The sequence below is a fragment of the Erinaceus europaeus genome, chromosome 10 (assembly GCF_950295315.1).
Source record: "Erinaceus europaeus chromosome 10, mEriEur2.1, whole genome shotgun sequence".
Lineage (NCBI taxonomy): Eukaryota > Metazoa > Chordata > Mammalia > Eulipotyphla > Erinaceidae > Erinaceus > Erinaceus europaeus.
This window is the reverse complement of record NC_080171.1, coordinates 123823964-123845053: the sequence shown is the minus strand read 5'-3', so window position 1 is coordinate 123845053 and position 21090 is coordinate 123823964. Positions and strand designations below refer to the sequence as shown.

At 47.9% G+C, this 21090-nt stretch overlaps 2 protein-coding genes across 5 annotated transcripts in view; one reads left to right on the top strand and one right to left on the bottom strand.

The window, feature by feature from the left end:
- METTL4 (methyltransferase 4, N6-adenosine) overlaps nucleotides 1–16828 on the bottom strand; it is a 45630-nt gene extending 28802 nt beyond the window's left edge. The window contains exons 1-4 of one of the 2 annotated variants that reach the window (XM_060200781.1): nucleotides 16588–16828; nucleotides 14037–14385; nucleotides 10079–10141; nucleotides 6157–6526 (exon numbers count right to left, since the gene is read on the bottom strand). In XM_060200781.1, the coding sequence (XP_060056764.1) occupies nucleotides 6157–6526; nucleotides 10079–10141; nucleotides 14037–14378 (775 nt within the window). In that variant the 5' untranslated portion in view covers nucleotides 14379–14385; nucleotides 16588–16828. The remainder of the gene's footprint in view (nucleotides 1–6156; nucleotides 6527–10078; nucleotides 10142–14036; nucleotides 14386–16587) is intronic. The other variant, XM_060200780.1, reaches the window with a different exon arrangement.
- Nucleotides 16829–16925: 97 nt separating this feature from the next.
- The window catches only part of NDC80 (NDC80 kinetochore complex component), a 31460-nt gene continuing 27295 nt past the window's right edge, over nucleotides 16926–21090 (top strand). For 2 of the 3 annotated variants that reach the window (XR_009552172.1, XM_007519860.3), the window contains exons 1-5: nucleotides 16926–17041; nucleotides 18302–18413; nucleotides 18746–18823; nucleotides 19589–19712; nucleotides 19814–19986. Coding sequence is in view for 1 of the 3 variants with exons in the window: in XM_007519860.3 (XP_007519922.2) it covers nucleotides 18313–18413; nucleotides 18746–18823; nucleotides 19589–19712; nucleotides 19814–19986 (476 nt within the window). In the remaining 2 variants the exon portion in view is untranslated. Of the gene's footprint in view, nucleotides 17042–18301; nucleotides 18414–18745; nucleotides 18824–19588; nucleotides 19713–19813; nucleotides 19987–21090 lie in introns of those variants that run through there. The other variant, XR_009552173.1, reaches the window with a different exon arrangement.

Sequence of the window (21090 nt, the reverse complement as noted above, 5' to 3'; positions counted from 1 at the left end):
AATTTTTGACTTTAAAAGACTAAGAGGGTCCGACACACATACTTTGTCATGGGCATGACCTGGGTTTGAACCCAGCCCCAACACTTCTGAGAGAAGTTTCAGTGCTGTGGTCTCTTTCTGCCTCTCTGTCTCTCTCTCTCTGAAAGAGCCCTAGAGATGAAGCCACAGAGATGACAAAAAAAAAAAAAAAAGCAGATACACTAATGGATAACCCATGTAATGGAGTGCCCCTGATAACTGCATGGATTACTATTTCAGCAGAAATGCTGCACTAAGCACAGCTGGCCTGACTGGCCGCCAGGCACTGGCAGACATCCTGGAAACTCTGGCAGGCACGTTCTGGTCCTCGCAGACCCGGTGTATCTGTGCCTGCTTTACAGACCTGTTTGACCGGGGTCATCCTGGACTCAGTGACTGCATAACAACTCCATTATTTCATTCCAGCTGTTCCAGCTGCCACTGTCTTTCCCTTTTTGTTGTTGTTTACTTGTCTGTTTTGTTTTTATTGTGGAGACAGAAGGAAAGACCTACAGACTGTTCCACCACTGGTAAAATGTACCCCTGTAGGCAGGTGAACCCAGGCCCACATGGTAGTGTGTCTTAGCCAGTGTAAAATGTATCCCCTGTAGGCAGGTGAACCCAGGCCCACATGGTAGTGCGTCTTAGCCAGTGTAAAATGTATCCCCTGTAGGCAGGTGAACCCAGGCCCACATGGTAGTGCGTCTTAGCCAGTGTAAAATGTATCCCCTGTAGGCAGGTGAACCCAGGCCCACATGGTAGTGCGTCTTAGCCAGTGTAAAATGTATCCCCTGTAGGCAGGTGAACCCAGGCCCACATGGTAGTGTGTCTTAGCCAGTGTAAAATGTATCCCCTGTAGGCAGGTAAACCCAGGCCCACATGGTAGTGCGTCTTAGCCAGTGTAAAATGTATCCCTATAGGCAGGTGAACCCAGGCCCACATGGTAGTGCGTCTTAGCCAGTGTAAAATGTATCCCTATAGGCAGGTGAACCCAGGCCCACATGGTAGTGTGTCTTAGCCAATGTGTAGCATCACCCTTCACTTTTTAGCTCATTCACTCTGAAATCATCTCAGGGCTGGGCTGGAGAGAAGGCTTCCTAAGGGCTGCATGCCTAGACACATGCCTGGACTGGGGTCAAACACTGCTGCATGGGAGTGCTCGGCACCAGAGGAAACTCCAGGTCTGTGAGGCCTAGCTCTCTCTCTCTCTCTCTTTCTCTCTCTCTCTCTCTGTCTGTCTCTCTGAATGAAAAGTGGCCCAGAGCAGTGAAACTGCAAGTCTTTCTCTACAAATTAAGCAAGAATTTCAGTCTTGTAACTAATACATGTCTCTCTCAATTGTCCATTTTTCTGGTCCAGGATGCAAACCAAGATCAGATATTTCAGCCCATCTTGAATGGAGCTTGAAAGAAATCGTGTTAAGTGAAATAAGTCAGAAACAGAAGGATGAATATGGGATGATCTCACTCTCAGGCAGAAGCTGAAAAACAAGATCAGAAGAAAAAACACAAGTAGAACCTGAACGGGAATTGGTGTATTGCACCAAAGTAAAAGACTCTGAGGTGGGTGTGTATGTGGGTGGGTGGGAAGAATACAGGTCCAAGAAGGATGAGAGGACCTAGTGGGGGTTGTATTGTTATGTGGAAAAGTGGGAAATTATGCATGTACAAACTATTGTATTTACTGTCAAATGTAAAACATTAATTCCCCCAATAAAGAAGGTCTGGCTTCTGTAATTGCTTCCCCACTGAACATGGACGTTGGCAGGTGGATCCACACTCCCAGCCTGCCTTTTATGACTTTGACACTTACAAAGTGAAGGCTGCCAGACAGTTATCTCATGAGCGGTCCCTCAACTTGGGTCTAGGGTTTCTCAGGATGGAATGTGGGTGACGTTGGCAAAAGTATCTCTGAGTAACACCAAGCCCTTGACAGACAGCGACAGATGAGAAAGCAAAACGTCAGAGGTTCTGATGATACTGGCAGGACCCCAAGGAGGGACGCACTCTAAAACTCTACATGATCTGTGTCCTCCCCTCCCACCACTATTTTGATGTCCACTGGTAGGTAGCATCTGTTGTCCCTGTCATTGCTAAGGCTTTGCCTCTCTAAACTGGCCATGTGTAAGGACCCTGGCTCCAGCCTCTGGTTCCCACTACAGGAGAGAAGCTTTATAGTGAACTGAAGCAGTGCTGCCAGTGTCTCTCTGCCTGTCTGTCTCTCCCTCTCCCTCTCTCTCTCTCACCAGAGAATTGCTCAGCTCTGGCTTATGGTGGTGTGGGGGATTGAACTTGGGACTTTGGAGCCTCAGGCATGACAGTTTCTTTGTATAACCATTACGCTATCTACCCCACTCCTACCTCCGTCTCTATCTCCTTCTCTGTCCATTTCTTTCTGCCTTTATGAAATTTAAAATAAACAAGTAAATAAAAATAAAACTTTACATTGGAAAACATTGCAAGAGATAGTTTTTAGATGTATTTACTTGTTTTCTGAGCAGGGTCAACTAGAGCATCTCTCATTACACGCAGGCTCAGGACGGAACCCCAGCCTCAAGAATGCAAGGACAGTCTATCCACCAGCCACCTGCAGGACTGCCGACTCCAGACAATACACATCAACAGTAGCTTAAAATGGAACCTAAAAAACTAGGGATGGTTTGGGGACTGATATTCCCATCAGAAGCATTTCTACTTCGCTAGGAAGGAGACTTAAGCAGAGCTCAACCCTAGAGAACAGGACTTCCTTGCCTAAAGCCAAGAGGCATCAGATTTAACCCCCTGCACTTTTACTAAACAGAACTGAGCAGCGTTCTGGTCTCCCTCAAAAAGTACAGTTCTTCTTATAAGATATTTTAGTGAAAATAAAAGACTTCAGTTACTGGTTGAACCCAACTGTATCTTGAATTCCTAAGTGTCAAACATCTGCACTTGCACTGGACCAGATGGTTTTACAAATGAATTCTACAAAACTTTCAAAGAAGAGCTAATACCTCTACTTTTAAAAGTCTTCCAGAAGATTGAAGACACTGGAATACTCCCTGCCAGCTTCTATGAAGCCAACATCACTCTGATACCAAAAGCAGACAGGGACACAACCAAAAAAGAAAACTACAGACCAATATCTCTGATGAACATAGATGCGAAAATACTGAACAAAATTCTAGCCAACCAGATACAGCAGTCTATTAAAAAGATTGTCCATCATGACCAAGTGGGGTTTATCCCAGGGACGCAAGGTTGGTTTAATATATGTAAATCAATCAATGTGATCCACCACACATCAACAAAAGCAAGACCAAAAACCACAGTCATATCAGTAGATGTAGAGAAAGCCTTTGACAAAATACAACATCCCTTTATGATCAAAACACTACAAAAAATGGGAATAGATGGAAAATTCCTGAAGATAGTGGAGTCTATATATAGCAAACCTACAGCCAACATCATACTCAATGGTGAAAAACTGGAAGCATTTCCCCTCAGATCAGGTACTAGACAGGGCTGCCCACTATCACCATTACTATTCAACATAGTGTTGGAAGTTCTTGCCATAGCAATCAGGCAGGAGCAAGGAATTAAAGGCATCCAGATTGGAAGAGAAGAAGTCAAACTCTTCCTATTTGCAGATGACATGATAGTATACACAGAAAATCCTAAGGAGGGAGTCGGGCTGTAGCGCAGCGGGTTAAGCGCACGTGGCGCAGAGCACAAGGGCCAGCATAAGGATCCCGGTTTGAACCCCGGCTCCCCACCTGCAGGGGGTCACTTCACAGGCGGTGAAGCAGGTCTGCAGGTGTCTGTCTTTCTCTCCCTCTCCCTGTCTTCCCCTCATGTTTCCATTTCTATCTGTCCTATCCAACAGCAACGACAGCTATGACAACAATAATAACAACTACAACAAGCACAACAAGGGCAACAAAATGGGAAAAATGGCCTCCAGGAGCAGAGAATTCATGGTGCAGGCACCGAGCCCCAGGGATGACCCTGGAGGCAAAAAAAAAAAAAAAAAAAAACCTAAGGAATCCAGCAAGAAGCTTTTGGAAATCATCAGGCAATACAGTAAGGTGTCAGGCTACAAAATTAACATTCAAAAGTCAGTGACATTCCTCTATGCAAACACCAAGTTAGAAGAAATTGAAATCCAGAAATCAATTCATTTTACTACAGCAACAAAAACCATCAAATATCTAGGAGTAAACCTAACCAAAGAAGTGAAAGACTTGTATGCTGAAAATTATGAGTTACTACTCAAGGAAATTGAAAAAGACACAAAGAAGTGGAAAGATATTCCATGTTCATGGGTTGAAAGAATTAACATCATCAGAATGAATATACTACCCAGAGCCATCTACAAATTTAATGCTATCCCCATCAAGATCCCAACCACATTTTTTAGGAGAATAGAACAAATGCTACAAATGTTGATCTGGAACCAGAAAAGACCTAGAATTGCCAAAACAATCTTGAGAAGAAAGAACAGAACTGGAGGCATCACACTCCCAGATCTCAAACTGTATTATAGGGCCATTGTCATCAAAACTGCTTGGTACTGGAACATGAACAGACACACTGACCAGTGGAATAGAATTGAGAGCCCAGAAGTGAGCCCCTACACCTATGGACATCTAATCTTTGACAAAGGGGCCCAGACTATTCAATGGGGAAAGCAGTCTCTTCAACAAATGGTGTTGGAAACAATGGGTTGAAACATGCAGAAGAATGAAACTGAACCACTGTATTTCACCAAATACAAAAGTAAATTCCAAGTGGATCAAGGACTTGGATGTTAGACCACAAACTATCAGATACTTAGAGGAAAATATTGGCAGAACTCTTTTCTGCATAAATTTTAAAGACATCTTCAATGAAACGAATCCAATTACAAGGAAGACTAAGGCAAGTATAAACCTATGGGAATACATCAAATTAAAAAGCTTCTTCACAGCAAAAGAAACCACTACCCAAACCAAGAGACCCCTCACAGAATGGGAGAAGACCTTTACATGCCATACATCAGACAAGAGTTTAATAATCAACATATATAAAGAGCTTGCCAAACTCAACAACAAGACAACAAATAACCCCATCCAAAAATGGGGGGAGGACTTGGACAGAATATTCACCACAGAAGAGATCCAAAAGGCCAAGCAACACATGAAAAAATGCTCCTAGTCTCTGACTGTCAGAGAAATGCAAATAAAGACAACAATGAGATACCACTTCACTCCTGTGAGAATGTCACACATCAGAAAAAGTAACAGCAGCAAATGCTGGAGAGGTTGTGGGGTCAAAGGAACCCTCCTACACTGCTGGTGGGAATGTAAATTGGTCCAACCTCTGTGGAGAACAGTCTGGAGAACTCTCAGAAGGCTAGAAATGGACCTACCCTATGACCCTGCAATTCCTCTTCTGGGGATAGATCCTAAGGAACCCAACACATCCATCCAAAAAGATCTGTGTACACATATGTTCACAGCAGCACAATGTGTAATAGCCAAAACCTGGAAGCAACCCAGGTGTCCAACAACAGATGAGTGGCTGAGCAAGTTGTGGTCTATATACACAATGGAATACTACTCAGCTATTAAAAATGGTGACTTCACCATTTTCAGCTTATCTTGGATGGAGCTTGAAAAATTCATGTTGAGTGAAATAAGTCAGAAACAGAAGGATGAACATGGGATGATCTCACTCTCAGGCAGAAGTTGAAAACAAGATCAGAAGAGAAAGCACAAGTAGAACCTGAACTGGAGCTGGCGTATCGCACCAAAGTAAAAGACTTCGGGGTGGGTGGGTGGGGAGAATACAGATCCTTCAGAGGACCTAGTGGGGGTTGTACTGTTATATGGAAAACTGAAACTGAGTAATGTTATGCATGTACAAACTACTGTGTTTACTGTCGAATGTAAAACATTAATTCTGCACTTGGAAAATACTTTTGACCCTTCTTTCAAAATAGACGTAACTTTCAAAAAACTAAATGTTAACACCTTAAATTGAATTTAAAAGAAAGCTACATTAAGCACATTAGTGTTTGTCATCATAGAATAACTAGCCTTCATTCACCATCAGGCTAATTACTGATTCTGCAGATTACAGAAAAAGTCTCTCTCCTAGTAAACGCATGATCACTCACAGGCCAGAAGTGGGTGTATGCAAGAGACGTCAGACAGAAGGAAAGCGCTTTTGGGAGGTAGCAGGTATTTCTGCCCCATCAGAGTGATCATCTTGGTCAAGCTGGAGCTGTTCTCAACCACCCGAGAGAAGAGATCCTGCTCTCTGACAGACATGTCGTCGCCCCTCAGCTGCAGCGCCTGAGGCTCCACGTCACGCCCAGAAGGCAGGTGCTTGGCCATCTCGCACAGCTCTGACAGACTGCAGGCCTCGCGCGGCAAACTAGAGCGCCCAGCACGCTTGCTTGGCTGCTCAGAAAGTGGACGCAGAAAACCGCTTTTAAGACCATCTTGGATTAACTGAGAGGATCCATCCAAAATCAGTCCTCTGATCTGAAAGAGGATTTTTAAGAACATTAAGATAATATTCTCAATAAAGAAATTCCTACTATGCTTTGAATATCTGAATCTATAGATTAAAATCACATTAATACAGTAAAATGATTGATACACGAAACAGAATGTGTAAGTAAAAGTATGCATTAAAGTGTAAAGTTTCTATCTGTGGGATGAGTAAAAGATGACAAACTCACGGACAATAGCTAAAAATTATATGTAAAAAATAACCTTATAATTCGTAAGATGAATTTGATAATATAAATATTTCTTTAAGATATACGTAGAATCCTTATCTATAAAAAAATTAAGGTTAAATCACAATATTTAACTTTAAAAATCTTTCTAGTGATTTAACCTTTGGTAAGTATTGCTTGATTTGTAAGAAAAGTAATTAAACATAAAGGCAAAGTTAATTTTATAACAATATAACAGTAATTATTAAGGAAAGAATGAAATTCTACTTTCAGACAAGAAGAAGCATTAGGGATCAGATTTTTCTTTTTTTTTAATATTTATTTTATTTATTTATTCCCTTTTGTTGCCCTTGTTGTCTTATTGTTGTAGTTATTATTGTTGTTGTCGTTGTTGGATAGGACAGAGAGAAATGGAGACAGGAGGGGAAGACAGAGAGGAGGAGAGAAAGACAGACACCTGCAGACCTGCTTCACCGCCTGTGAAGTGACTCCCCTGCAGGTGGGGAGCCGGGGTTCGAACCGGGATCCTTATGCCGGTCCTTGTGCTTTGCGCCACCTGCGCTTAACCCACTGTGCTACAGCCCGACTCCCTGGGATCAGATTTTTCATCTGAAATTTCCTTTGAACGATTAGTGGGTTGTCAGAAAATTCATGATGTATTTTTCTGTTCTTCTATGAAAACAGTGCAACATGAAATTTCTGAAAACTCAGTGTTAATAAAAAAAATTTAAAACCTTTCATGGCAGTGTAGACAACACAGTGGTTATGTTTTTTTAAAAATCATCCATGCCAAGAGCCGGGCAGTGGCTCAGCGGGTTAAGCGCACATGGCGTGAAGAGCAAGGACCTGCTTAAGGATCCTGGTTCAAGCCCCTGGCTCCCCACCTGCAGGGGAGTCGCTTCACAGGTCTGCAGGTGTCTGTCTTTCGCTCCCCCTCTCTGTCTTCCCCTCCTCTCTCCATTTCTCTCTGTCCTATCCAACAACGACGACAGCAATAACAATACGATAGGCAACAAAAGGGAAAAATGAATAAAGTTTAAAAATATATAAATTAATTAAAATGTTTTTTAAATTAAAAAAAAAATCCATGCCTAAGGCTCTGAGGTCCCCACCACCACCATAAGCCAGAGTCCAGCAATACTCTGGAGGGGGTAAGGGGGGAGACAGCATAATTGTTATGCGAAGAGACTTTGATGTCTGAGGCTCCAAGGTCCCAGGTTAAATTTCCAAAGCCATACACCAGAGTTGAGCAATGCTCTGATAAGAATAAAAATAAAAACAAGCAGCCGGGTAGTGGCTCACCAGGTCGCGTGCACATATTGTCATATACAAGGGCCTGGGTTCAAGCCCCTGCTCCCCAACTGCACAAGGGCAGTTTCTTGAGTGGTGGAGTTGGTCTGTAGGTGTCTTTCTTTCCTGCTCTTTATCTCTCCCTTTGTCTCAATTTCTCTCTGTCCTAGCAAATAAAATAGAAAAGAAAAAAAAAATGGTGTATTGCACCAAAGTCAAAGACTCTGGGGTGGGTGGGTCAGGGAGAGAGTACAGGTCCTGGAAAAGGATGACAGAGGACCTAGTGGGGGTTGTATTGTTATGTGGAAAACTGAGAAATGTTATGCATGTACAAACTACTGTATTTACTGTCTAATGTAAAACATTAATCCCCCAATAAAGAAATAAAAATAAATAAATAAGAAAAAAAAATGGCCACCAAGATCCATGGAGTCATCGTGCTGGCACCCAGCCCCAGTGCTAACCCTAGTGGCATAATTAAAAAAAATAATTTAAATAGTTTTAAAAGAAGTGATGGTACCAGTATGTAAACATATATATGTATTTACAAAAAAAAAAAAAAAACGGCGTTGAGACCTTGGGAGACGCCGAGCCATGTAGACAGATGTCACTAAACATGGGTGAAGGGCCAGCAAAGCCACTCGCCTGGGGCTGCAGCAGCTTCACCACGGCAGTGACTCGCTCCAGGCCTGAGCCCACCAGCAGCACCACTGCACTGGGGGAAGCTTCAGTGACGGGGTGTTTCTCCTCCTCCCCCCGTCTCTCTCATTCTTCTGAAAATGTCAGCCAGAAGCAGCGAAGGCCCAATGATGACAGACATTCTTTTTTAAGTTGCTAAGTAAGTAAATATTTCTTCATGGTACAGTGAAGAGGTTTCCAGAGAGGCACAAGAAGGAGACACACTGAGCTGAGCAAGCTTCTTAACTGAGGAAAGGGAGCTGGGAAGCTGGGAGGGCTAATGCAGGTCGCTTCCTGGCAAAACAACCCAAAGGGTCCTTACAAGCAACTGGGGGGCAGCACGGGAAGTGGCACAGTGGCTAAAAGACTGACCACACAGTCCTAGTTCAAGCCCCGGCAACACACCTATCAAGAGTGACTTTCATTCTCTCTCTCTGTCTCTCTCTCTGTCACTCTCTCTCTCTCTCACTAGTAAGTAGATCCTTTTTTTATTATTTTACTTATATGAGTTTTTATTTATAGATAGGTTTTTATAACTTGTAATTTGTAAACTGAATGGACAGCAGACTTTACTTATGCTAAGCAATTTAATGGAAATTATATGAAGTTTTAATATAAATTGTTATAAGCTGCTTGCTACAAAGTAACAAAGTCACATCACTATTAAATTCTAACTTTTTTAAAATATATATTTTATTTATTTATGAGAAAGAGAAGGAAAGAGAGAGAAAGAACCAGACATCACTCTGGTACATGTGCTGCCAGGGATCAAACTCAAGACCTCAAGCTTGAGAGTCCAGTGCTTTACCCATTGCGCCATCTCCCAGACCACTTAAATTCTAATCTCAATCAAAACTGCTTGGGTTTTTTTTTTTTTTTTAGAACGTCATTCTCCACAAGCAGGCTTTATAGCTGTATGATTCCACTGTTCCCAGTGGACTTGATTTTTGCTTCACTTTGACTTTAAGACCGAGAAAGAGAAGAAAAGAGGCCAGAGAGAAGAGACGGCAGCACCTGGCCTACCACGCAGTGTCGTTCATGTGGCTTCCAGGGGCCCGGCCTAGGTCCTCAAGCACGGTTAAGTGTGTGCTCACTCGGTGAACTGTCTCCAGGTTCTGAGAGGCCCCTCCCCCTGCATTTTTAAAAGTATCATGTCGTCACTGCCGGGCCTTTCGCGCTCTGAGCTGACTGGCTCCAGAGAGACCCCAGCACCAAGCTTCTCCCAGTGCCACAATCTTCCCACAGGGAGGGCCAGGGAGTTGAACCTGGCTTTGCACAGGCTCAAACCTGGTTGATACCCTCTCAGGGAAGCCACCTCACCGTCCCCAAGAACATCTCTAACACTGGACATTGGTGCCGGTGCAGACGATGAACTCACACTCACCTGTGCGTGATACTCCATAGCGTCCAACTCACCCTGGTTAAACGCAGCACAGCGCTTACGCTTCTGAAGAACAAACAACAGGGAGAAAACTATGTCATCCATGACAGTCTTGACATTTTCAAAGTACTTTTTTTTTTCTTTGTTTGTTTTGCTCAGCTCTGGCTGATGGTGGTGCGGGGGGTTGAACCTGGGACTTAGAGGAGCCTCCGGCAGGAGAGTCTCTTTGCAGAACCATCATGCTGTCTGCCCCCACAATACATTTGTTTCTTTCTCACATTTTTCACATTGTGTGTCTCCACCTTTAAGGGTAAAAAAAATGACTGCAGAGTTCAGGTAATGAAGCAGATTTTCCCCCAAGTCACAGAATTATTATCACAGGTGGGGGTATAGCATAATGGTTCTGCAAAGAGACTCTCATGCCTGAAGCTCTCAAGTCCCAGGTTCATTCCCCACACTGCCATAAGCCAGAGCTGAGCAGTGCTCTGGTGAAAAAAAGAAAGAATGAAAGAGAGAAAGAAAGATGAAGGAAAGAAAGAAATTATTATCACTACAATTACTACAAGTCTAGGAGGGAGAAGAACAACCTTATCTCCTATAAAAACACAAGAGGGAGTCTGGTGGTAGTGCAGCGGGTTAAGCGCAGGTGGCACAAAGCGCAAGGACTGGCGGAAAGATCCTGGTTCGAGCCCCCGGCTCCCCACCTTCAAGGGTGTCGCTTCATAGGCGGTGAAGCAGGTCTGCAGGTGTCTGTCTTTCTCTCCCCCTCTGTCCTCCCTCCTCTCTCCATTTCTCTCTGTCCTATCCAACAACTATGACAGCAATAATAACAACAATAATGACAACAATAAAACAACCAGGGCAACAAAAGGGAATAAATACTAAAAAAACGCAAGAGAACTACAATGCTGTGGACAGTCACCAGTGTCATCTGTCGGGCACAACTTGGTATAATTACTCAAAACTTCCTTCATTCCTAAGGAGATGAATTACTCATGTACAATGATTTAAAAAAAAAAAAATCCAAAGTACTTTTACTAATTCTTTTTTTTTTTTGCCTCCAGGGTTATTGCTGGGGCTCGGTGCCTGCAGTACGAATCCACTGTTCCTGGAGGCCATTTTTTCCTGCTTTGTTGCCCTTTGTTGTTACCCTTGTTGTTGTCATCATTATTGTTGTTGTTGTTGATGTCGTTGTTGGATAGGACAGAGAGAAATGGAGAGAGGAGGGGAAGACAGAGAGGGGGAGAGAAAGACAGACACCTGCAGACCTGCTTCACCGCCTGTGAAGCGACTCCCCTGCAGGTGGGGAGCCGGGGTTCGAACCAGGATCCTTATGCCGGTCCTTGCGCTTTGTGCCACCTGCGCTTAACCCGCTGCGCTGCCGCCTGACTCCCTACTGTACTATTTCTTTATGATTAGTAGGCAGGTACAAATCAGGTCTACTAACACTGTCGTATCTATCTAAAAGCTCCAGAGAAAAGCACATATGTGTGTTGGTGGGAGTGGTACAGATATCACTCTGTTACCTCAGAACCTTGTAAGTCACTGCTGAGAAAATCTTATTACAAAGAAAAGAAATGTGCACGCAAGCCAGTGCAGCACCGAGCAGGACTGCGGACTTGGTGTCGCTGAGCTGAGCGCACCGCCCACAGCAAAGTGCCAGCCGCGGGTACCAGTGCTGCTCAGGAGTAGAGGGCGTGAAGTGAGCGGCGCGCGGCCCACTTGAGCGGGACAGGAGCTGGGCAACTGTGGAGGGGCATCCATTCCATGTACCCAGCTGTGTTTTCCTATTGAAGTGATAAAACTACCCAGTATAAGAACGTAAACACTCAAAGATAAACAGGCAGACCAAAGGGCAGAGGAAACAGCACCGCAGTGATGGAAAAGACTCTCGTGTCTGAGTTTTCAAAGGCTCAAGTTCAATGCCCCTCACCATCACAGGTCAGAGCTGTGCATGCACTGGGAAAAGATGAAAAAAGAACAACATTAACAAAGCATATAAAAAGGATACAGTTCCTACTCTGAGTATGTTATTTTGTATGTTTGTCATTGATTCTAAAGAAAAGTTTTGTTTAGGGAGTCAGGTGGTAGCGCAGCAGGTTAAGCGCACGTTGTGCAAAGCACAAGGACCGGCATAAGGATCCCGGTTCGAGCCCCCCGGCTCCCCAGCTGCAGGGGAGTCATTTCACAGGCGGTGAAGCAGGTCTGCAGGTGTCTGTCTTTCTCTCCCCTTCTGTCTTCCCCTCCTCTCTCCATTTCTCTCTGTCCTATCCAACAACAACAACATTAATAACAACAACAATAACTACAACAACAATAAAAAAAAAAGGCAACAAAAGGGAAAATAAATAAATAAGTAAAGTCCTGTTTTACTTTGTCCTGCTTTTTCCAAATGGAAACAAGAGAAACAGAAGGAGAGAGGCAAAGACACTGCAGCCCTGAAGATCCTCCCAGGGGTTCAAAACACAAAACTCCCTTTGGGCAGATTTCACGTCACCTTGGTTAGAGTTTGAATTCAGTGGTATCATCTCACAAGTGATCAGGTCGTGAGACACGGCAGTGAGACAGACGGCCTCCGCCCTGCCCTCACGCAGCTTACAGGAGAGAGAGCGCCATGGCATTGCAGCGAGGAACATCGAAGGGACATTGACGGCCTTGCTAGAAATGCCTGGTGGAGAGCTTTGGGTATCGGGATAGCTCTCGTTTCTGTCTTCTCTCAGCAAACACTGATCATTCTCTGTGTCGGGAACAGAAGGAGGATGTAGCATTTCTGAGATATGCAGACAAGCGTAGCGGTAACTTGTCATTTCCATGTCGAATCAGGTGATGGCAGGCTTTTCCCAGCTGGCAGATGGGCCTCTGGGCTAGTGCTCTGTCATTCCTGTGCTCACAGCCGTGCCCGGCTCGGCCCTCGCTGCCCTGGGAGGATCTTTGGGGCTGCAGTGTCTTTGCCTCTCTCCCTGTTTCCTCTGTTTCTCTGTTTCCATTTGGAAAAAGACATAAAAAGTATTGAACTGTACTCAGTGTGATACTGTATGGTATTCTCAATACTTTATTAAATGGGGAAAAAAATAAAATTGAATGAAAGCTTCATTAGAAATAGCACCAGCGCGCACACAAACATATAAACTTTAAGACCATACCCACTTTTTCTCACACGTGCAGTGCTCGGCTCTGGCTGGCGGTGGCGCTAGGGACAGAGCGTGGGACCCGGGAGCCTCAGGCCTGACAGTCTGTTAGCTTGACCACTGTGCTGCCCCACCACGCAAGGACACAGACCACCCTCTCTACAGCACCTCGACACTGTATCACTGCAACGCTTTTTTAACGTGTCGCCTTCAGCGAGGGGGGCCCGTGAGGCAGGGTGCCGCCCACACTGGAGCCCCAGCACCACACGGACGGCCTGTGGCACCCGCAGCACCTTTTCCTCACTGTCTCTCGACTGAATGAAAAGCAGCCTAGCTCAGTGAAGCCACGCATGTGCAAGGCCCCACTTTTATAAATAAATAAACAGAAGAACACCCCCTTCTTCCAAACCTTTACTATAAAAACTTGGTCTCCAAAAGATAGATCTTTAAAAAAAAAAATCTCCCAAAACTCACACAGATCTTTACAATTTTGCAGAGAAAGGAATATGTTCGGGGTGGGGAGGGCGGCTAGATAAGCATGTAACTAACAGATACTGACCTATGGCTGGCATTCCATCTTGCTTGCTGACGTAATTTACAAAGCGCTCACTTCTGAGTCAACTGTGCCAACATCTAAAACGGGCGATCTTTTTTAAGTGTTAGAATGCTAAAGTCAAAAATGTCTGGGAGCCTGGGAAAGGCTTCATACTATTACTTTACATTGAGCCAATCACAAAAACAGTGGAGAAACTAGAGCTGAACACTCCTGCCGTGTTTTGTGACAAAGAAGACTTTTTAAGCAGTTTTCTGTAAAAACAATGCAAGCCGCCCACCTTCTGAACGAGGGGAGTGGAGCCTCCTTTGTCGCCGCTCACTAGTCCCTCCTTTTCACCATCTTGTTTGCAGCCTTTGTCAGCAGCTGAAGTTATGTAAGGCTCGGTGACATCAAAGAGTTCAGGTCGAAAGACATATTTCCGTCTGCACGTCTCACAGCTCCCTCCCCGTACATTGTCAGGAGCGCCCAGGGCAGAGGAGGACTCGGAGTCGCGGTGAGCAGGAGCCTCCTGCCCGATGCAGCAAGGCTCGCAGTGCTGGTGAAGTTGGTAGTTACTCTTGTTAATGAAAGAAAGGTGATCCAGTAGCCATCCTGGGGACAGCTGATGCACCACCGACATGCTCCTCCTGAAAGAAAGAAAGAAAGAAAGAAAGAAAGAAAGAAAGAAAGAAAGAAAGAAAGAGAGAAAGAATGGGAGTGGCCTGGCGGGTGGCGCAGTGGATAAAGCATCAGACTCTCAAGCACGGGGTCCTGAGTTCGGTCCCCCGGCAGCACATGGACCAGAGTGATGCCTGGTTCTGCCTCTCTCTCTCCTCCTATCTTTCTCATAAAGAAAGAAAAATCTGTAAAAATAAGAATCCTCTAGGAGTCAGAGGCTACCGAGACACAGTCTTCAGACTGAATTCTTCAGTGTCCTGCGTCTCAGCAAAGTGAGGGCTCCATCCACACGTAAGCCTGGCGTCCACTGGAGCTGGAAGCGCCTGAAGAAAACCGCAGCGCCTGGATGCACGTCTCGGTTATTCGGGGCTGAACTCAAGACTTTCAGTGACTTGGCCAAGAACTAAAACCTGCCGTGTTGGTGGAACCCAGCTGCGTCCTGCGCACACACGCTGCCCTCAGCAAGGCCCAGGCCCAGGCCCAGCCCCGCACCTCCTCCTCTGCTCTGTCTGTGCTCCGGACACCAGAGCCGGCCCTGCGGGGCAGGGGAGGACGCCCAGCAAAAGAAAGGCACGACGTTTCCTACCTGAAATTAGATATCTTATTTGTTGCTGCTGCTGATGTTGTTGTTATTATTATGGTTACCAGAGCACTGCTCAGCTCAGGATTATGGTGTTGCCATTATTATTATCATCATCATGTCGACCAGAGCACTGCTCAGCTCAGGATTAGGGTGGTATTATTATTACAATTATTATTATTATTATCATCATCATGTCTACCAGAGCACTGCTTAGCTCAGGACGAGGGCGGTGCTATTGTTATTATTACTATTATTTATTATTATTATCATCATGTCTACCAGAGCACTGCTCAGCTCAGGACGAGGGCGGTGCTATTGTTATTATTATTACTATTATTATTATTATCATCATCATGTCTACCAGAGCACTGCTCAGCTCAGGATTAGGGTGGTATTATTATTACTATTATTATTATTATTATCATCCTGTCTACCAGAGCGCCCGCCCCGCCCTGTTATTCAATCATCGCTGCGACCGGCCGGGACAGACAGATGCCAGGGGCGCTCGTTCCAGGCCTGGCGCCCGACCTGCCCGGCGCCCGCAGCGACACGCGGGACACTTCCCGCACTGGAGTCCGGCCCAGGGGGGAGAGGGGTCTCTGTGTCTCTGTCTGTCTGTGTCTCTGTGTCTGTGTCTGTGTCTGTGTCTCTGTGTCTGTGTCTCTGTGTCTGTCTGTCTTCTCTGTGTCTCTGTCTGTCTGTCTCTGTGTCTCTGTGTCTCTCTGTCTGTGTCTCTGTCTGTGTCTCTCTGTCTGTGTCTCTGTCTGTGTCTCTCTGTCTGTGTCTCTGTGTCTGTCTGTGTCTCTGTCTGTGTCTCTGTCTGTGTCTCTCTGTGTCTGTGTCTCTGTGTCTGTCTGTGTCTCTGTCTGTGTCTCTGTCTGTGTCTCTCTGTCTGTGTCTGTGTCTCTGTGTCTGTGTCTCTGTGTGTGTCTGTCTGTCTGTGTCTCTGTCTGTCTGTCTGTGTCTCTCCATCTCTGTGTCTGTGTCTGTCTGTGTCTATGTCTCTGTCTGTCTGTGTCTCTGTGTCTGTCTCTCTGTGTCTCTGTCTGTCTCTGTCTGTGTCTGTGTCTGTCTCTGTCTGTCTCTCTCTGTCTGTGTTTGTCTGTGTCTGTGTGTCTCTGTGTCTGTGTCTCTGTCTGTGTCTGGGTCTCTGTGTCTGTCTCTCTGTCTGTGTCTCTGTCTGTCTGTGTCTGTCTCTGTCTCCCTGTCTCTGTCTCTCCTCTGCCGGCCGCCACCCCGCTCCTCCAGGCCCCCGGCGCCCGGGTCGGGAAGGTGCCGGCCGCCCGCCACACTCGCAGTCGCGGCAGCGCCGCCTGAGGCCCCGGGCGCAGCCATCTGGCCGTCCGGAGGGGCGCTCGGCCGCCGGGAGGGCAGCGGGTGGATGGCAGAGCTCTCGATCGCTCAGCGACGGGCCCCGAGTTCGAGCCCCAGCCGCCCATGTGCCAGGGTGATGCCTGGTTCTTTCTCTGTGGCACCTTTCTCATGAATAAAGAGATAAATCCTTAAACGATACTGGATCATAACAGAGGACTCGAGGCGTTCAGCTAACCTCGGGGGCCGGGCGGCTAGGGAGAAGCTGCACTTACACAGAGCGCCCGCACCAACGGGGCCTCGACGCGCCAGATACACGCACGATCCCGCGACAAGCGGCGCGCCAGGGACATGCACGATTCCCGCGACAAGCGGCGCGCGAGATACACGCACGATCCCGCGACAAGCGGCGCGCCAGGGACATGCACGATTCCCGCGACAAGCGGCGCGCGAGATACACGCACGATTCCCGCGACAAGCGGCGCGCGAGATACACGCATGATTCCCGCGACAAGCGACGCGCCGGAGAGAGTTGCGCGCGCAGTGTCGCGCGCAGTGACGTCATCGAGGGCGCCGAGTTTCAAATTCGAACGGCGGGTGCAGATGGTGTTGTGGCGGCGGCTGCTGTGGGCGCTGCCGGTCCGCTTCCTGTCTGCTGCCTGCGCTCTCTGTGCACAGTCGGGATCCGGGGCGTGCGGAGACGCTGAAAGGAAGAGGGCCGCTGCCTTGAGGTGGTTTTGCCCCGCAGTGCCGCTCAGCGGGGGTGACGGCTTGGCGCGGGGGGGGGGGGGGGGGGGGCGGGATCGCAGAGGGGCGGGGCCCGGGGGGTCGCAGAGGAGCGGGGCCCTAAGGGGTGAGGGGCGGGGCCCTAAGGGGTGAGGAGTGGGGTCCCAAGGGGTGAGAGTCAGCTCCCAGGGTTATGGGGAGGGTCCCAAGGGGTGAGGGGTGGGGTACCGGGGGTCGAGGGGCGGGGGGTGGGGGGGGCCTAGGGTGAGGGGCGGGGTCCCAGGTCTGACGGGCGGGTTTCGGTATTGGGGGCGGGGTCCCAGGGCTGAGGGGCGGGGTCTGGGTTGGGGGCGGGGCCCCAGGGCTGAGGGGCGGGGTCTGGGTTGGGGGCGGGGCCCCAGGGCTGACGGGCGGGTTTCGGTGTTGGGGGCGGGGCCTGGGGTTGGGGGCGGGGTCCCAGGGCTGAGGGGCGGGGTCTGGGTTGGGGGCGGGGTCCCAGGGCTGACGGGCGGGTTTCGGGGTTGGGGGCGGGGTCCCAGGGCTGAGGGGCGGGGTCTGGGTTGGGGGCGGGGCCCCAGGGCTGAGGGACGGGGGTCTGGGTTGGGGGCGGGGCCCCAGGGCTGACGGGCGGGTTTCGGGGTTGGGGGCGGGGCCTGGGGTTGGGGGCGGGGTCCCAGGGCTGACGGGCGGGTTTCGGGGTTGGGGGCGGGGTCCCAGGGCTGAGGGGCGGGGCCTGGGGTTGGGGGCGGGGTCCCAGGGCTGAGGGGCGGGGCCCTTGCTGTCCAGGCTCCTGGCAGATCTGCGCCTGCTGGGACGCTCACAGGGACCCGGGTTCAAGCCCCGACCTCGCCTGCAGGGGAAGCTTCCCGAGCGTGGAGCGCGGCTGCAGGGGTCTCTCTGTCTCTGTGTCTCTCCCCCTACCTCCCCGCCCCCTCTCTAACCCAGCGAGCAGAGATAATAATAACGAAAACAAAGATGTCAGGGGGCCAGGCGGTGGCACGCAGTGCGCGAGGTCCCGGGTTCAAGCCCCTGGTCCCCACCTGCCGGGGACCTCCCTGCCCTCCGCCTTCTCTCCGTGTCTCTCCAATAATGGGGCCGCCAAGACGTCCGTGTGCGCGGGTCTGGTCGCGGCTGTCCCCGCGCCTTACCGAGCAGGGGCCATGCAGCCCGGGAAGCGCCCCGCGGGCGGGGCGGGACGGGGCGTGGCTCGAACCCCGGGCCCCCGGTCCCGGTCCCTGCGCGCAGCCTGACCCGAGTCTCCGCAGGGCCGCCCGGCATGAAGCGCAGCTCGGCGTCCACGGGCGGCGCGGGCCGTCTGTCCATGCAGGAGCTGCGCTCGCAGGAGCTGCCCAGGCAGGGCCTCTACACGCCACAGACGTGAGTGCGGGGCCGGCCCGCCTTTTCCCTTTGTGTGTGCAGACAGGTGGGGGAGAGGGAGAGGGAGAGGGAGAGGGAGGCCGCTGCAGACCTGCCTCGGCGGGGAGCGGGGCTCAAACCCGCGTCCTTGCCGCGCCTCACTCGGCTCTCTTGGCGGTGGCGCTCGGCTCGAGCTCGTCGCGCAGGTGGCGCCTGCTGTCAACCCGCTGAAAACGCGCGCACTGTGGAATCCTTTCGCTGACAGTGGTGTTGGTGCCAGCGTCTGCAAAGGTCTCTGGGACTAGTGTGTTCATGTGTGTTTAAATGCGCCCACTTCTTTTCTTTTCTTGAAGCAAAGAGAAACCAGCCTTTGGAAAACTTAGCATCAACAAGCCCACGTCTGAAAGGAAAGTCTCTGTATTTGGCAAAAGGTAATGATTGCCTCTGTTGATTCTGACGAAGAGATTCTCGCTGTGATACGGGGCTGGGTACTTGCAGAGAGCACGGTCCCTTTCAAGGGACATGGCACCTTCATCTTCCTCGGTGCTAAATGGTTCTGTCTGCATCAGAGCTCTGTTAGCATAGTCCCATCACTAGTTCACTGACACAAGGCACTGATGGTTGAAAATTAAACCTCCTGACTTTCAGGAGCTACAGGGTAATAAGGCTTTAGAGCTAAGAGGAGCCATTACCTAGTCCCAGGTTTTTTATACTGGGTATGGACTATATTGATATTAAACATAATAGCTAAAATGGAGGGGGGGGGAATTAAGTATATATTCGATGTAAAATAAAAATGAATAGTTCCTGTTAACAAAATAGCATGTTTTTAATTATTACGATTATTTTTATTCCCCTTTGTTGCCCTTGTTTTATTTTTGTAGTAGATGTTGTTGATGTCATCGTTGTTGGATAGGACAGAGAGAGATGAAGAGAGGGGGAGAGAAAGACAGACACCTGCAGACCTGCTTCACCGCCTGTGAAGCGACTCCCCTGCAGGTGGGGAGCCGGGGGCTCAAACCGGGATCCTCATGCCGGTCCTTGCGCTTCGCGTCACCTGCACTTAACCTGGTGTGCACTACCGCCCGATTCCCCAAGAATAAGACAGTTTCATTTCATTAAATTCATCTTGAAATCATTTAGAATTGGCCACAGAAAACTACTTTTGACTTAACTCTTTAAAAATGTGTTTCCAGGACTAGTGGACATGGATCCCGGAATAGTCAATTTGGAATATTTTCCAATTCTGAAAAAATCAAAGACCCAAGGCCACTTAGTGACAAAACATTCATCCAGCAGTGTATTCGACAACTCTGCGAGGTATTCTATCATTTCAAATAGTCTAAATTATAAGTATCCTCTCTCAAGTATTTTAATACATGTACTACTATTCTGTGTTTGACACTGCAAAAAAATTTCAGTTTCTTACAGAAAATGGTTATGCTTATAGTGTGTCCATGAAGTCTCTCCAAGCTCCTTCTGTGAAAGACTTCCTGAAGATCTTCAGTTTTCTTTATGGCTTCCTGTGCCCTTCCTATGAGCTTCCTGCCACAAAGTTTGAAGAAGAGATTCCAAGAATTTTTAAAAACCTTGGGTTAGTATGTTATATTTCTCACTCTCCTAGGGATATTATTATTTTATTTATTGGATAGTGACAGAAGTTGAGAGGGGAAAGGGTGAAAAAGAAGGGAGAGGCATCTGCCGACAGGGACGAGGTTCTTGAACCTGCCAAAGATTTCCGAACTACAGAGAATGAAGCTCGGTAAATTTGTGAAGACATTCAGTTAGAGAAATATTTTTCTTTTTTTTAAATTTATTTATTGGGGGATTAATGTTTTGCAGTTTACAGTAAATGCAATAGCTTGCACATGCATAACATTGCCCAGTTTTCCACATAACAATACAGCCCCCACTAGGTCCTCCTCTGCCATCACGTTCCAGGACCTGAACCCTCCCCCACCCCGGAGTCTTTTACTTTGGTGCAATAGAAAATAAAACTTTAAGATAATCACTGGGAGCAGCATAATTAGGACACACTGAAAAAAAAAAAAAAAAAAAAACCTTTTTGATAAAACCAAACAACAAATGATAGATCTGAATAGCAACAACAAGAAACAGGAGGATGCAGTGAAAACCACAGGTTCATAACAGCAAAAAAGACAGAAGAGAAGGCCTAGGGAAAATAGAGTGGAGTTAAGTTGGAAGGTTCTGTGGAGAATAAACTGAAAAGATGACAAGCAGACGTGGTTTGTTTGAGATACACTGAATATGAGGTCACAGTTGTCTGGCACTGAGGTCCAGCATACTGATTGCAAACACACTTCTACGTCTGAAGGAACATATATGCAAATCAGTCTTCAGAGAAACAGTAAAACCAGAAGCTCAGGGAGTCGGGCAGTAGCGCAGTGGGTTAAGCTCAAGGACAGGCATTAAGCTTAAGGATCCCGGTTCGAGCCCCCAGCTCCCCACCTGCAGGGGAGTCACTTCACAGGCGGGGAAACAGGTCTGCAGGTGTCTGTCTGTCTTTCTCTCCCCCTCTCTGTCTTCCCCTCCTCTCTCCATTTCTCTCTGTCCTATCCAACAACAACGACATCAATAACAACAACAATCATAACTACACAAGAGAATAAAAATTTTAAAAAAAAAAAAAAAACAGAAGCTCAGTAAAGAGCAAGGTACTGGGGCCAGGTGGTGGTGC